The following is a 17,532-nucleotide window of genomic DNA, read 5'->3' as shown; positions in this document are numbered from 1 at the left end:
GGTGGCGTAACTAGATAGCATGGAGGAGTCTCGGTTAGTGCTAGGATCCTTCATAGTGCAGTGTTGTGCAGCTCGTTGTGGGTCGCATAACTAGATAGCATGGAGGAGTCTCGGTTAGTGCTAGGACCCTTCATAGTGCAGTGTTGTGCAGCTCGCTGTGGGTCGCGTAACTAGATAGCATGGAGGAGTCTCGGTTAGTGCTAGGATCCTTCATAGTGCAGTGTTGTGCAGCTCGCTGTGGGTCGCGTAACTAGATAGCATGGAGGAGTCTCGGTTAGTGCTAGGATCCTTCATAGTGCAGTGTTGTGCAGCTCGCTGTGGGTCGCATAACTAGATAGCATGGAGGAGTCTCGGTTAGTGCTAGGACCCTTCATAGTGCAGTGTTGTGCAGCTCGCTGTGGGTCGCGTAACTAGATAGCATGGAGGAGTCTCGGTTAGTGCTAGGATCCTTCATAGTGCAGTGTTGTGCAGCTCGTTGTGGGTCGCATAACTAGATAGCATGGAGGAGTCTCGGTTAGTGCTAGGATCCTTCATAGTGCAGTGTTGTGCAGCTCGCTGTGGGTCGCATAACTAGAGAGCATGGAGGAGTCTCGGTTAGTGCTAGGATCCTTCATAGTGCAGTGTTGTGCAGCTCGCTGTGGGTCGCGTAACTAGATAGCATGGAGGAGTCTCGGTTAGTGCTAGGATCCTTCATAGTGCAGTGTTGTGCAGCTCGCTGTGGGTCGCATAACTAGATAGCATGGAGGAGTCTCGGTTAGTGCTAGGATCCTTCATAGTGCAGTGTTGTGCAGCTCGTTGTGGGTCGCATAACTAGATAGCATGGAGGAGTCTCGGTTAGTGCTAGGACCCTTCATAGTGCAGTGTTGTGCAGCTCGTTGTGGGTCGCGTAACTAGATAGCATGGAGGAGTCTCGGTTAGTGCTAGGACCCTTCATAGTGCAGTGTTGTGCAGCTCGCTGTGGGTCGCGTAACTAGATAGCATGGAGGAGTCTCGGTTAGTGCTAGGATCCTTCATAGTGCAGTGTTGAGTAGCTCGTTGTGGGTCGCATAACTAGATAGCATGGAGGAGTCTCGGTTAGTGCTAGGACCCTTCATAGTGCAGTGTTGTGCAGCTCGTTGTGGGTCGTGTAACTAGATAACATGGAGGAGTCTCGGTTAGTGCTAGGACCCTTCATAGTGCAGTGTTGTGCAGCTCGCTGTGGGTCGCGTAACTAGATAGCATGGAGGAGTCTCGGTTAGTGTTAGGATCCTTCATAGTGCAGTGTTGTGCAGCTCGCTGTGGGTCGCGTAACTAGATAGCATGGAGGAGTCTCGGTTAGTGCTAGGACCCTTCATAGTGCAGTGTTGTGCAGCTCGCTGTGGGTCGCGTAACTAGATAGCATGGAGGAGTCTCGGTTAGTGCTAGGACCCTTCATAGTGCAGTGTTGTGCAGCTCGCTGTGGGTCGCGTAACTAGATAGCATGGAGGAGTCTCGGTTAGTGCTAGGATCCTTCATAGTGCAGTGTTGTGCAGCTCGCTGTGGGTCGCATAACTAGATAGCATGGAGGAGTCTCGGTTAGTGCTAGGATCCTTCATAGTGCAGTGTTGTGCAGCTCGCTGTGGGTCGCATAACTAGAGAGCATGGAGGAGTCTCGGTTAGTGCTAGGATCCTTCATAGTGCAGTGTTGTGCAGCTCGCTGTGGGTCGCGTAACTAGATAGCATGGAGGAGTCTCGGTTAGTGCTAGGATCCTTCATAGTGCAGTGTTGTGCAGCTCGCTGTGGGTCGCATAACTAGATAGCATGGAGGAGTCTCGGTTAGTGCTAGGATCCTTCATAGTGCAGTGTTGTGCAGCTCGCTGTGGGTCGCATAACTAGATAGCATGGAGGAGTCTCGGTTAGTGCTAGGATCCTTCATAGTGCAGTGTTGTGCAGCTCGCTGTGGGTCGCGTAACTAGATAGCATGGAGGAGTCTCGGTTAGTGCTAGGATCCTTCATAGTGCAGTGTTGTGCAGCTCGTTGTGGGTCGCGTAACTAGATAGCATGGAGGAGTCTCGGTTAGTGCTAGGACCCTTCATAGTGCGGTGTTGTGCAGCTCGCTGTGGGTCGCGTAACTAGATAGCATGGAGGAGTCTCGGTTAGTGCTAGGATCCTTCATAGTGCAGTGTTGTGCAGCTCGTTGTGGGTCGCATAACTAGATAGCATGGAGGAGTCTCGGTTAGTGCTAGGATCCTTCATAGTGCAGTGTTGTGCAGCTCGCTGTGGGTCGCGTAACTAGAGAGCATGGAGGAGTCTCGGTTAGTGCTAGGATCCTTCATAGTGCAGTGTTGTGCAGCTCGCTGTGGGTCGCGTAACTAGAGAGCATGGAGGAGTCTTGGTTAGTGCTAGGATCCTTCATAGTGCAGTGTTGTGCAGCTCGCTGTGGGTCGCGTAACTAGATAGCATGGAGGAGTCTCGGTTAGTGCTAGGATCCTTCATAGTGCAGTGTTGTGCAGCTCGCTGTGGGTCGCGTAACTAGATAGCATGGAGGAGTCTCGGTTAATGCTAGGATCCTTCATAGTGCAGTGTTGTGCAGCTCGCTGTGGGTCGCGTAACTAGATAGCATGGCAGAGTCTTGGTTAGTGCTAGGATCCTTCATAGTGCAGTGTTATGATATCATATGATATGGCATTTGTAACGCGCCTATACACAAGTGCTTCAAGGCGCGACGAGGCAGAGGGGGGGGACAAAGGGAAGACAGACAACGATCCTACTAGGCCAGGTGTCATTCAGATCGCGCAAGTGCAGGGGTGGGGGGAAGGGAAAAGTGCAAGGGGAAGGGGAGGGGGGGAAGTGCAGTACAAGGTAAGTAGCGTAAAAAATAATAAATAAGGCCAGCTGGTGGCAAGTGCAAGGTAGATGCAGAACAAGTGCTGGGAAGGGGGGGCTGTAAGGATACAGTGACAGTCCCGCAGTGCAGGGGGGTGCCAGGGAGGCAGTGCAAGTGGAGAGTGGCTGGGCCCTGGACCGAGGTCACTGAGAGTGGCCCAGTTGCAGATTCAGAGCAGATTCAGTGAAGAATTAAAGCTGTTCAGCAGGGGAGAGGGAGAGAGAAAGCAGAAGCAAAGAGGAAGGTTTTGAGGTGCTTCCGGAACCGGAGGTGGTTCTCCTCAAGTTTCAGGGAGGCAGGAAGGCAGTTCCAGAGGGAGGCCCCTGCTGCAGAGAGAGATCTACCGTTGCTTCGAGAAGCGGCTGACCCTGAGGGAGTTGGAGACGGAAGAGCGAAGGGCTCGGGAAGGAAGATATTTAGGAAGAGAGAGTTGAAGGTATTTGGGCCCCAGGCCCCAGAAGGCCTTGTAGACAATGCAGAGGGTTTTGAACTTAATCCTCGCAGCCACTGGGAGCCAGTGTAGAGATTTCAGTCCTGGAGAGATACGGTCCCTGGGCTTGAGGCCAAGGACAAGTCTCGCAGTTCTGTTCTGGATGAGTTGCAGAGGGCGGAGAGTGGAGGCAGGCAGATTAAGATAGAGGCTGTTAGAGTAGTCCAGCTTTGAGAGAACCAGGGCTCGGGAGACAGTGAGCTTCTGGGGGAAGGAGAGGAAGGGAAGAATACCTCTGAGGAGGTGCAGCTGGTAGTGTGACTTCTTAGAGACGTCTGATATATGAGGAGAGAAGGAGAGTGTGGAGTCGAAGATGACCCCGAGGTTTTTTGCCTTGCAGGTAGGAGCAGGAAGGGGGCCAAGGGAGGCCGGCCAGAGAGCTGCAGGGAAGGAGGGAGTGGGTGTGCCGATAAGTAGAATCTCAGTCTTACTGGCATTAAGGCAAAGGTCATTGGCGGCACACCATTCTTGGATAGCAGACAGACAGTCAGAGATGAGGGAAGGAGAGGAGGAGGCCGAGGGTAGCCTGAAAATGAGCTGGGTATCGTCCGCATAGCACTGGAAGTTGGGGCAGAGAGCGGCGATGCGGAGGGCAAGGAATGCCAGATACTGGTTGAAAAGCCAGGGAGAGAGGTTAGATCCCTGGGGAACACCACAGGAGGAGAAAAAGATGTCAGAGAGGAAGGACACCAGTTGGACCTGGGAGGGTCGATTGGAAAGGAAAGAGGTCAGCCACGCCAGAGCCTGACCAGTGATAACCAGGTTATCACGGAGACGGTTGAGCAGGATGGCATGGTTGACAGTGTCAAAGGCAGAGGAGAGATCGAGTAGAATGAGAACACACAGAGTGTTGTGCAGCTCACTGTGGGTCGCGTAACTATATAGAATGGCAGAGTCTTGGTTAGTGCTAGGATCCTTCATAGTGCAGTGTTGTGCAGCTCGCTGTGGGTTGTGTAACTAGATAGCATGGCAGAGTCTTGGTTAGTGCTAGGATCCTACATAGTGCAGTGTTGTGCAGCTCGCTGTGGGATGTGTAACCAGATAGCTCGTTCATGTACATTTTAACAGATCACAGGATCAAGGTGTGCAGGGGACGGGAGTGTCCTTACGTCTTGGGTATGTAATTCACAGATGTGTTGCGGCGCAGGCTATGCTTATTGATCAATAAAATATCAATACATTCTTGATTCAGACTAATACAGTTCAAGGTATTGAAATGTCTAAAGTGTACACCTACACATGGGCTTAAGTGATCCAGAGCATAATGGTTGTAGTTCAAGATGTAAACACATGGATGCTGATTATCTCCACATGATTTGGTCATGTCTTGCAACTGCGAACATTTGGCAGGATGTATGGTCCAGAATGTCTGAAATTGTAGGACTTGCAATTTCTTATGACCCTGTCAGAGTATCACTTCGATGTCTTGGCAAACTCCCCATACTATGCGAAGGTTTGCAAACCCCGGCTTGTAATTGCTAAAGAAATAGTTTGAAGGTATGGAAAAAGCATAACCCCACTTGTTTAATTGTGTATGCATGACTGCATCTTAGCTAATAACATTTCACTAATGGTACCCATTCGTTGCCATTTAGACAGACTTCTGAAATTATTTTCGATCCAGTACCATATCGAGACTTGCAACACCTGACTTATTGATGCTAAATCATGATTTTACTTTGTTTAATAAAAACATACCTTTTATGTACACACTGTATCTGATATTGCACCTCAATGTAATATTGTGCAAGAAGTTTTCATTTTGTTTATTATGCCGATGAGCATCTTTAAACAAACTTTGGCCTGGCTGGAGACAAACAGCTGACACTACTTTGCATTGTAATACTTGAATTCTTGCGTTCAGTGTGGCGAAAACAAAGCTATAACCATTTATTTGTTCTTAACATGAGGATTTATGTTTGTCATGTTGGTTTATTATGTGACTGTCATGCTTTTCAAAAATCTCTATAAAACAGAGTATTACTTGAGCTTCTTAAAACTATACATTAAGACAGGAGATATGTGGTCGGGTATCTTAAGTGCAGACCATGATCAAATCCCAGCCTCACCTCTTCACTAAAGTGTGCCAACCTGGGCAATCTTACTTTGTTGTATTTGCCAAAATCGGGACACCAGGAATGGGATTTGTGCAGTGTGGGCGGGGGTCAGGATGTCACGGGCGGCGGGGACGCAGAATGCCAGATATGATCCTTCTGTTGTGTGGTTGGCCTAAATGAATGTGTTGTGGAGCCAGGGGAGGAAGGATGCCAGGTATGGGTCATGTGATTAGGGGCGTGGGGAGGCCGGATGCCAGGTATGGTTCTCTTGCCAGCTTGACTCAAGTTTGGGTCTTTGAATCAAGCCAGATCCTCTGGCTCAGTTCTACCCATGCATTATCAGCCTCCCCCACACACCTCCAGGTATGATATAGAGTCAGGGTTAAAGCCGAGGGGCATGATTTCCGGTTCCTCGTCTCCACGGGCGTTGTGTGTGTTCTAGAACAGGTCGCTATTTTCGAAAGTCCCTGAAATCGCATGCAAGTGGGCTCCACATTCTGATGATCCATTCATGTGAGTCATGCTTGGCACTAATGTTGCCCACTGTTGATGCCTCTGAAACCACTGCCTGTCCTCAGTGCAGGCAGTCTCAGTGCACGTTTCTATCAGAGAAAGGCAGCGCAACAGTACCGACTCTCACACATGCGACACAACGCAGACCCGCGTTATTTACATGATTACAATTTTTATTTTGTCAGCCGAGATCCGAGCAGAACAATGTTTAATCACAAAAATCCACGACTTTTTAAAGTATATTCTTTTCTTTTGAGAACAGTAACTTTCTCTGCGAGAGACCCAGGGGTTTCCCGTTAATAGTTTCCACTGTGAAGGGAAAATGTCTGAGAAGGTTAACAAGCTTTGTTCCACATGCAGCCATGGAGAGTAGATGCCACTTTGAACAACAGCAGTTTTTGGTTCACCACTTAGAACCTCAGTGGAAGGACATCTTATGTTAGGCCAGGGCTGTTCTTGACCCCACCTGTAATGACAACACGATTGTTATTGGCACTACTTGTACAACTTAAGGTTATTTGACCTCTTTTTACAGACAAGATCCTGGCACTACTTGCAGTGTTCTTTGCCCTACGCGTATGGTTAAGACAATCTGAACCATACTTCTAAAGTCAAGCTGTTATTTGCCCTGCTTATACAAGAGGTTTTGGACCTAACTGGTACAGATAGGTTGGTCTTGGTCCTGTCTGTAAGGGCAAGACGTTCCTAGCCTCACTATTACAGGCACGATGTATATACTTTACCCTGCTGGTGCATCTAAAAGGAACGTGTGCCTGCCTGTACAGGGAAAACATTCATAACCCTAAAAACACATTTGTGGCCCAAGGTATATAGGGTATATAGGGGAGAATCTATGTTTTCGTATCTAGACAGGAACACCATTTTGGCTTTGCCTGTACAGGTAGGAGATTAAGGGACTGTTCTATCTCCCTTCAGAGGTAAGATTGTCCTGGCCCTGCTTGTACAGGTCCAAGGGTATTGGTCCTACCTGTTCAGGTAAGAATATTTTGGCCCTACATTTACAAAAATTAGTTCCTACCAGACGAGATGTGGGGTTCTTGGTTCTAAATGTAAATGTAAAACATGCACAGTGTTGAGTACAGCTAAGATGTTAATGGCCCTAAATGTACAGGTAACACGTCCTTTGCTCTTCCTATCATATGTTCCTGATCCTACCACTAGATATAGGGTATTTCTGGCCTGCCATCTACATGGGCCTTGAGTGTTCCTGTGCGGGGTATATTTTCCTTGCTCTACCTGTACAGGCTAACTGGTGTTGGTACGGTCTAAACAACTAAGATGGTGACAAATTACCCGGCCTACCCTTAAATGCAAGAGGGTCTTGGCCCTACATGCAGAGGTAAGGCAATATTTTCCCCTATCTGTACATGTCAGATTCACTATTCAGGTAGGAAAGCATTGTCCTTACATCTACAGGCAAACCTGTTGGTCATCCATGTTCAGCTAAGAGGTTCTTAGCCCTTTCTGTGCATGTAAGAAGGTTTTGCTGCTATCTGTACTTGCAACATGTTCTGTACAGCTAGGCAGTTATTGACTTTGCCTCTACTGGGAAAACCTTCTTTGTCCTATATATGCAGGTTGGTAGTTATTGACTCTACCTGAACAGGAAAGCGTTTTTTGGCCCCACCTGTACTGATAGTAACATCTTGGACCTTCCTGGGCATCGAAGATGTTCTTGATCCTATCCGTTAATTTAAGAAATGCTCTGCCCTGCCTTGTGGATATGAAGTACCTGTTCAACTAAGAGTTACCTGGTTCTACTAGTACAAGACCATCTTTCTGTTCTAGTTTAAAGGTCATGGTCCTATTATTGAAGGCATGTTGAGAGGTTTCTGTCATACCTGTGCAGAGGGACCCTTGAATCCAACACTGCCCTGACTCATGAGACCTCCCTTGTCGGATATGGACACATATGACTTTATATCAATTCTCATACAGTGTCGGCTGTCAGCTTAGCTCTAAGGTTTCTGTACCTTGAACTGCAAACCAGGATATCTCTATTGGAAGCGTGTCCGGTCATGTTCTGCTCATACTGCAACGTGATGGGTTAACGCAGGTTGTAATTTCTGAGTCATTTTGACCATGCAGAAACATTGAGTAAACAAACATATCTTCATCTAGCGTTTGACCTGGCCCTCACAGGACAGGCAACACCCAAGCCTAACTTGAGGGTATCACTCATGCAGGGAAACCCTCCTGCCCCTCTAGTGACCAGAAGGACCCTTGCAAGCGGTACAATGGAGCGAGGCGAGGCCTGTACAACCCATGACACACAGACTGTCCGGCCTCAATCAAGACTTCATTGCCGCTCATTTTCAATAAAAAAAAATCAATTGAATATTACGAACTAAAGAAAATCTTTACATCTTTGGAAAAAATGTTACCCCAATCAGTACATGAGTGGGGGATTTTCCCCAAAAATCAGCAGCTCTTACTTGGTTCATTTTTTTGTTGATTTCATTTGTTTTTAAATAAAATAAAAAAAATATTTTTGCGCCACACACAGCAAATGAAAAATTCTAATATTAACATGGGGTGGAAATGTTGCCATAGGACAGGACAACCACTCACTATCAAGACATCCACTCACAACTGCGTTTGTCTCCCTCAGGCAATTTGCCATTTCTCACGAAACCCAAAGACTCAACCAGGTACGCTGACATTTACAAAACGATGGTCAAAATGGAGACAGGCTGGTGAGAACAGAGGAGACCAAAGTCTCACCACCCTTCTCATAGGACCGCAATGTGCTGTTTTGTGCACTGAGTGGAAGTATGGAGGTACAAGTAGTGATACATAGAAATGTAATTTTGCTAAGAATGCCTGTAATTATATTATTTACTATCATGGCGTGACCAGCTCAGCCAGAAAGACAGGTCATGGTGTCTTCACGTTGTGACGTCTTCAGGCAAGAAGATGGAGTTCTGATAGGAAGAAACGCAATTAAGATAGAAGGACAGGCTGTGATGTGTTTGGTATGTGACTTTTCCCAGATGACAGATTATGGTGTCACACAATGTGTGCTTACTTCAGGAATACAGCTAGGATGGAAGACTATGGTGTCATCACTGTGTAACCAGTTTAGATATGAAGATAGTTTACATGGTCTTCGTTATGTTATCAGATCTGCCATAAAGACCAGTTATTATATAGTCACAGTGTACCTTTATAGATCGGAAGACCTACCATGATACCATCACTGTTTTAGTAATTGAGCCAGAAAGTCAAACTATGATGTAAGCCTTGGTAACTAGTTAAGTCAGGAAGACAGCTTTAGATACCTTAACTCTCTAGCAGCTGAGGCAGGAGGACAGACTCGCATGTCATCATTGCATGATCACGCAAGACCCAAAGAGAAAATATGATTTCATTATTCTGCGGCCGGGTCTGGCAGAAGGTTCTGCCACAAAGGCAGACTATGATGTTATCATTCAGTGGCCAACTTGCATGTGGGCTGGCCATGATGTAACCATTATATAACCTGTTAAGTAAGGGAGACAGACTGCAATATTCTCATTAATGGGCGGCTAGATGAGCAGAGAAACAGACAGAGCATTGAGCAAACAGTTTGACTGTTTGAGATGGGGTTTGATCTTGACAGACACCATGTTGGCCCTGATCCGCAGGGATAGCCTGGCTCATCAGTGCTCTTTATTATTCACCTCAGAACATTTAAGGAAGTGTGAATCTCCACTTTATCAACAGGATTACAACCCTACGAAGCATGGTGAAAAACAGTCTACCAAAACATTTTACCAGTGATCTGGGATTCTGTGGTCAAGTCCAATGCTTCGAGCTGAAATGTAGGTCAGAGTCACAAGATCAAAGGTAAAAGAACACAAGCTCCACTCTAAGAACCTAACCTATTGGAAAGGGGAAGTGGGAGTGGACACACAAAACACAAAAAATAAAAATGTAAACAAAACTCCAGTCTTATATTCTCATCACCATTAAGCGCGTTTTCAATTGGTTTATCAAATAACGTGAACTATTTTGGCTAGGAAATGTAATGTCATTTAGCCGGAATGCCAAATTGGTCAATGGTTGATGGTTTTTCGCTATGACCATCAACTTGTTTTTTTTATACAGGTATATTGTGTCCACAAAACCGGAAATAAGGAACCTTTAGCATCTTTGTGGTGTGAATGTCACTGCGCTCAGGTTATTATTCCAGCCTTTGTCTCATCAATGCCTGTGCTAAGTCTGTAGCTTTCTGCTCATGACCATTTATGGTGAAGTAAGAGCTTCTGGTCTCACACTGGAGAACTGGAAATGGAAGAGCAATAGGCCAAGAGTAGGGGGTTGGAGAGCAGCCGCTTGGGTGGTTGAACATGTGAGTGAGTGGGTGGTTGAGTGACCGGGTGAAGGGGGCGAGTGTCTACTTTGGCTCCCTTATAGGGACTGCGTTTTCAGCTCTATGGGTTCGCCCGTGGCTTCCTGTGGGTCTGGTTCTTCAGGACGGGCACCTTTCAGGATGGAAAGTCTCTCCGATAGCCCCCTCATCCTGGGGAAGAGGATAAAGTCGTAGATTAGGCCTCCCAAGGCACCTCCTATGATGGGACCGACCCAATAGATCTAAAACAGAAGAAAAGAATAACAGAGTTAGACAGATAAACCAGAAGCTCAGCCATCCTGGTCTTCTGTGCACAATCACCACAGCTTGAATATTTAGCACCATGTAAGGCAGAATCTGAACTCTTGGCGTTGACGGCTCTCTGGATGGGCAAGGTAATTATCTCCCCAAAGAAGGTGTCCCTAAGGGGTAGGGGGAGGAGCATTGCAACTTACTCAATGCTCTGGTGTTGTTGATGAGACTGACCTCTTCTGTCAGGAACGTCAATCCTCGTAAAGCCTCCAGCAACACCTGGCTCCCAGTGTTAATGTGAATGTATTCTGCAGGGCGGGCAGGTTTCATAGGTCTTCCCATGACAGCTAAATGTTTTGTTATGTGACAGGTCTAGAAGTGTGCGCATTTTCCCAGTTGGGCTGGACATCTGTGACAATTGAAAGTGGCTATTTATGTGGGCCTTATTGCATCAGTGTAGCCCGGTTTCTAGAGAGAGAGAGAGAGAGAGAGAGAGAGAGAGAGAGAGAGAGAGAGAAAGAGAGAGAGAGAGAGAGAGAGAGAGATACTATAATTCGATTGTAAGTTAAAATAGGTTTTGTATGTTAGCGTATTGTTCATCTGCATATTGTAAATGTGATTTGTCTGCTTTTCACTTTAGCCTCTTGTTTGGGCTGTGGTGGGTTGACAGCATTTTCCATCTTTTCATGTGTGGGAAGGGAGCCTCCTTGGACTGGGCTAGTCTGGCCACTACCCACTGTGCCTCCCAGTGGATGGATGAGGTGGGAATTCCGCCAGCTCGCTGTCACACGGGAGATGTGGTAGAACCCCAGCGGGGTGTTGCCCTTCAGAATACAAATCCGCTAAACCACATCTCTCAGGGTGCCTTGCAAGAACAGGGGAAAAGTCAAGGCCTGGAATAGCCTGCACACGTGGATCGGAGCCATGGTTTCACAACCCCAAAGAGTTTGGGAGCTCTGGGATGACTTGCCAGAAATCTTTACAGCTGGTGAGTGCGCAAATGCTGCCTTACAGACGAAGACTGCTGAAGCACCCACGGCTAGCAGCAGAGCAGTGATGGTGCAGAGCAATGCAGAGCTGCTACCCATGCCAGGGGGCAATCCAAGAGGGTGCCACCCGCTGCAGGTACCCTTAAACCTTTGCAGGCCAACGCTAACAACCCAGATGAGATTGACACAATGAATCAATACCCCACTGATACAAGAATAACAAGGGAAAATAGGGCACGTCAACTAACTAGCCAATTGGTTTGTAGAATTCAAACCGCCATAATACAACACATATCAGATGTGAGACTAGACCAAGCCGCCTGAGGGGGAGGACAAAAGAGAAGGAAGAACCACACAACTTGAGAGACTCCCAGAGGAGGCAGACTTGCCTATCCATGCTCCCTTGTAAACAAGGAGAGGACTTGACATAGCAGAGAATGTGGACCAAGAGATAGTCTAGAGGAATGCAGACTAACTGGGACAAGCAGTGACTTCCCAGGACAAACTCCATTCATGCCTTGCGCCCCTGAAGGAAGAAACTAGCCAGGAAGTGTGCAACCTTATTCCCCTACCTAAACGGAACTTGAAGGCCCTAGTCATAGGCCCTCCACCAGCAACCCGAAAGGTTAAAGGGAAGTACCCTTGACAGGAGGGGTGAGAATTGAAAGGCCTGAAATTGCCTTAAAAGGACCCTGATTGCAAGGGGGAGAAACATCTGAAAAGCCCAGCTCCTTGAGGGCTGCACTGTTCAGCTGAGGCCCCTGAGGGGTCAGTTGAGCAGCCAGGGTCCTTGCCGTACCTCTTGTGAAGCTGAGGCCCAGGTGGGACTAGGTGTGGAGCCCCAGGTCCTTCAGTGAGGTGCGTGGAGCTGAGGTCTGTGATGGGCCAGTTGTGCATCAGAGATCCAGGAGGGTCCCATGGTGGAATCCAAGCCCAGGAGAGACCCACTGTGAAGCAGAGTTCTGACAGAGACCAGTCAAGGACTCAAGATCCAAAAGGGCTTGTTGTCCAGGTGCATAATCTACAGGGCTAGTGGAAAGTCCAGAAGGTGTGTTGACCAGACTGGAGGAAGCCCCAAATGAGAAAGAATATTGAAAGATCGCACTTCTGAAGGAAGAGTGAACGAGCTGATGACAGCAGAGAGTCAGTCTGTGAGGAACAGCCTAAGGCCCTTGCGCTGAAAGCATAATTATGTCAAGTGTTCTTCAAATGGTAGGGATAGACTTCTAAGAATAGGTTTGAGACTTTGATTTGGTCCAAACATTGGAATGTTTTGTGCTGTTAGGATAAGATGAATATTTGGACTTTATGTTGACCCTTTCATTTGAATCCTTGGTTGTAGATTAGTGTTTCTCAAATGAGACAAAGACATTTGGTGGGGACTTTGTGGATATGCATTTCAAGACAACCTCCCACATGTGTATTGTGATCCTCGTGCACTGTTATCCCAGACATGTCCTATTTAGTCGTAATCCGGTAAGGCGTTAACCCAAGCTTTTCTTTAACCTGCTATTCTGTATGGATGGTGTCCTTTGCTTGGCTTTATACAGTACATGTGCCCATGCGTGTTTAATATTCTGTGTGTATTGTTTGTATGCGTCTTATGTGTGTTCCCCATTTGCATACTGCTTTCTATTGCAAGAGTATTGTTTGTACTGATTGTGTGTGCATGAGTGTGTGTTTGTTATCTGTGTGTCGGCTGGGCATTTGTCACAGCTTTCTGTATATGGAGTATGAGGTCCTCATGTACCAGGCCCAAGGTGGCCTGCATGTGTGTTGCCCAGGTCATCTGATCCTCCCCGACTAGTTGGACCTCATGGGTGGATGTGTTCTCTCATGCTTGTTTTTTTCTTTCATCTCACAATCAAATGAGTGGTGTTGTGTGTGGCTTGGGGATCATGGTTTCATGAGTCCCACGTAGGTTTGATGTTGTGCGTGCAAGACTTTCACTAAGGGGGCACCTTATGAAGGGTCAATGTTGGTCTGTTGCTTTAGGGTGCTTGGGCCTGCAGCTTTCTGTCACACTTTAGTGTTACGTTCTTGTGTACACGGCTAAGGAAATGTATGTATCTTTTCTTAGTGCATGTTAGGGAGAATTCTCTCTTTAGGCTGAATGTACTAACCTAGTGAGTCCCCCAGCAGCTTTGCTGGATTTCTGGAGTTTGTTTTTTCCTCCTGCCAAGAGTGAGACTCTTTTCCTCCCACTCTTGGACATGATTTATGGTATTCCTTTGACTGGTAATGTGTTTTATGGGCTATGGGGTCCTTTACTCCATAGGGTCTAATGCGTTTTTCCTATGTGTGTTACACAGTACCCTCCGTGCAGTAACACAGGGGTGTCATAATGACACCCCACCATAGAGTCCATACCCTGGGACTGACTAGTGTCTCCCAGGGCATGTAAAGTCACCATTGACTTTACTAGTCCCAAATTATTAACGAAAACCAGTACAAACCATCATATTGTGGACGTAATGGTCAGGGCAATTCGATTGCCCTGGGGTCTGTTAGTCGAGGGGGCATGTCTCCGTCCCCCCTGATCGAGTTTTGGCTGGTGGCAGTGGAAACTACTTTTTATATTCGACCGCAAATATTTTCCTATGGGATTTTCCCATTGTTCGAGGCTACCAGTTTTCATTATTTAACTCTCATAGCCTCGAACATACCGCCGGTTTATGTAATTAATATTAATTGTCCGGTTGGTATTTTTTGCCAAGACTCGATCCTAAAATGGCGTTTGTGTTCTCTTCTGAGACTCCAACCCAAGTCGAGCCCTTTGTTCCACTTCTTGGCGGGCTTCTCCACAGAAGCCTCCAAATGTGGTGCCACTCTGTCTGGGTACCACCGGGGGTGTGGGAGGGGGTTTAGGCACCCTGGACTGAGTTACCATGGTAACTCAAGTCGCACTCTTGTGTGATTGGCCCAAGTGGTGAGCCGGCCGGCTCACCACTTAGCATGTTTGAGTGACAGCTAGGCTGAGTGAATGGGGGTTTTCTGCATAAAAGCAGGGCTTTGGGGACTGGAACTTCAGAAGTCGCCACAGGACCTGAGAATCCGACGAGGGAGAAGCTGAGCCGACCTACCACGACGACACCACCGGTGGAGCCTTGCGGAACCGACTCACCACTTCCCGACGACAGAGAAGATCTCCTGGCTGGAGAGGCTTCTTCCCCTGACTGGTGGGCACAACCAGTTTATCTTTCTTTCTTCACACCCCAGCTCGGTTTGTGGTCGAACTGCCCGTGCCAAGCACCCCGGCAGCCGGATAGCCACTCACCACTGAACCGCGAATCAACGGACCGCTCCTCGTACCTGAGAAACTCTGCGGCTGGTCTCTTCCCTGGCAGTGCAACGGACCCCTGTCTTCCTACGCGACGAGATCCTCTCTTCCCCCGGACGAAGCACCGACTTGTACCCGCTGCCAGGAACAACTGCCCCCGCTGGAGCGTTCTCACCACTTTAAGGTACCGCGTCCGCCAGGCCTCCCTTTCTAAAGATTGCAACAAGGTAATAATAACTCCTTAACCTTCTGGACTGGGCTGGCCGCCTTGACCCTCTAACTGGTCCCTTTTCTTTGATCCAACTTCTTTTTGAACCATTACAAGACTTTTGTGCACTGCAACCGTGTGACCTTGGACACATTTCGTTTGGATCCTCTTTAAGCGGATCCGGCCTACTAACTCTGAATTCCCGGTTTTACGTTGCCATCCTCTCTTGCTACGTTCTTGTAAAAGTGTTGGGATCTGTTTCAATTTGTTCTCTGCTTTTCTCTCCCTTTTTTTAAAACAAACTATTAGAGTGCCATCTACATTAAGCGCTCACCTCTGTCTGAAAATAAGTGGGGCTTTACTTAAGACTTGTCTAATATTCTTTTAAGGGAGTGTATATCTTTTAGTGACCGTGTTTCTGAATTGCTTACGATTAGTGCCTGTGTGTTTTTCTAGATGTGGTTTTAAATAAATAATGATATCTCTTTTACACCAAGCCCTGGTCAGTGTTTACTTGTTCTATTGTGTGCTCTTGACCTATTGTGAATACTCTGTATACTGCCTAACTCTTCTTGAGGGAAGTCTGACTGCTCAGCCACAGCTACCAAGTGAATCTGTGTTGTACAGACTGCTACCAAGTGGGTTTACTGCCAAACACCTGTAGTCCTAAATCTTTTGCAGTGGTCCCAGAGGGAACTGCACAGGTTTCTGCCTAACAGTGCATTGCTTGTCTCCTAATGACCCTGCTCTCTGACGTGGAAGGGTTTTCTGAGGGTGGCCAGTCTTTTCAGCCTCAGTGACGCCCAAGTGCCTGCTGTGCTAGAGGGATTCTGTTTTCTCAGGGTGGTCGGATTTGTAGCATTTCCAACATCAGCATTTGATAACATTGATTGTCTGACACTTCCCTGTGTATGAGTCTTACTGCGAGGCGTCAGTGGGAGTTTTTTTCTGCATGACGGTTATCCTTCTCAAGCTTCCATGACACACGATCTGCTCAGCGAAGGAAAGTGTCTTTTTCAGTGGTTGGCTTCTCCAGTGGCCATGCTTTCCCAGGTGTGGATGGGTTCTCTCTGTGTGATTGGTCTTTCCAGTCTTCAGTGACACCCAAATGCCTATGCCAGTGTGAGTCTACTACCCCAGAGGTATCCGATGTACAGGGTTCCTTCATCATCTTTTCATGTCATTTCAAGTGCTTCTGAGCTATGATAGGATAGCAGAGGGGCAACGCGTTGGTCTTTGAAGCAAGACACAGAGCAACAGAGGTTCGAATCCCAGATCCGTTATTTAAAAAAACAACTACCTTAAATTATTGCAAAGTGTTACTGTTAGATTGCTCCTCGGGGTGGTCACACTTCTCAACCTTACAGATAGGCTTCCCCTTGCCCATAAAGTTAACAGCGTGAGTCTGCAACCCATGAAAGGTAGAGTTTTGTAGCACTTCACAAGAACTAGGTGTGATGTAATTTTGTTTGGTTCTTCTGCAGCCAATGGAACGAGGTATGGCTGTCTGGTTGTGTCTTCAATGAAACTGGAGTGTGGTTAGAAATACACATCAGGGCTCTTTCAGTGTCTGATTGCAGGGCTGCATTGGTGAGGGGTGGTATAATGGTATGCAGGGAAGTGGGTGATGTTTTGAAGTTAAGGGAGAAATGAATGGGGTGTGAGGATTTGTGTGATTGGATGTAGGAGGTGGCGGAGAAATAATTAAGGTAGGGTGTTAATGTGATATAATGTGAGGGTGGTGATATCCTCCTTTGAGTGCCAGGGGCTGTGGTGGGTGGAGGGGGTAGGCTGAAACTAGATGGGTTCTGGGTGTGAGCTGTACAATAACAGGGTTTAGGATTAGAGTAGGAGAGCGAGGGAGTGATGTGTGAGAGTACCAAAGGCCTGGAGGGAAGCAGGAAAGGATGGACAATACTGTTGCGGTGGTGTGAGGAAATGGCTTGTGTGATCAGAAGATGGAGCCGCGTATGGGTGTTGGGAGAGTATGGCGGTTGGTCATGTGAGAGCGGTAAGGAAGGTGTGTAGTCACTGGAGGGTAAAATAGCTGAAGGAAGTCTGGTTTGAGGGTATATGCATGCTGCGGTAGAGAGAGGGAACAGTAACGTTGGTGTGGAGACAGAAGATCATGGTCGCTGATGTTATGGTGGGTGGGCAGAGTTGGGAATGAAGTGGTACCAGACAGTTGAAAGGAGAGATAGGGGAAGAGTGTTATAGTGGGGGTACGGTGCCAGTGGAACTCTGAGGGGTGTTACTTGTCGCTTTCTGTTGAAATGGTGGATGCTAGATGAAGTGTGACGTGTTAGCTCATGGTGAGAAAATAGCATTGCGGAATTGAGGGAGGGGAAAGATTTTCAAACAGAGGACGAGTGGGTTGAGATATGGGTTGAAATAGTGTGGTGAGAGGGCTTTGGTGGGGGCGCTCTGCAGGAAAGTGAAACCTTGGTGCTGTATGAGTTTTCCTGGTCTGTTGTGATGCTGGGTGCTGCCCAAAGGAGTGAAACCTGCTGATTCTTGTGTAGAATGATTTTTGGCTAGACAGAG

The 17,532-nt window shown here is 47.5% G+C and overlaps 1 protein-coding gene across 1 annotated transcript in view; it reads right to left on the bottom strand.

Annotated features, from left to right (window-relative positions):
- Positions 1-9,558: 9,558 nt before the first annotated feature.
- The window catches only part of MIP (major intrinsic protein of lens fiber), an 82,116-nt gene continuing 74,142 nt past the window's right edge, over positions 9,559-17,532 (bottom strand). The window contains exon 4 of the mRNA XM_069652838.1: positions 9,559-10,501. Within this exon, the coding sequence (XP_069508939.1) occupies positions 10,319-10,501 (183 nt within the window). The 3' untranslated portion in view covers positions 9,559-10,318. The remainder of the gene's footprint in view (positions 10,502-17,532) is intronic.

The sequence above is a fragment of the Ambystoma mexicanum genome, chromosome 3q (genome assembly GCF_040938575.1).
Source record: "Ambystoma mexicanum isolate Mex_15411 chromosome 3q, UKY_AmexF1_1, whole genome shotgun sequence".
Taxonomy (NCBI): domain Eukaryota; kingdom Metazoa; phylum Chordata; class Amphibia; order Caudata; family Ambystomatidae; genus Ambystoma; species Ambystoma mexicanum.
The sequence above is the reverse complement of the archived record's forward strand: the minus strand, read 5'-3'. Positions and strand labels throughout refer to the sequence as shown.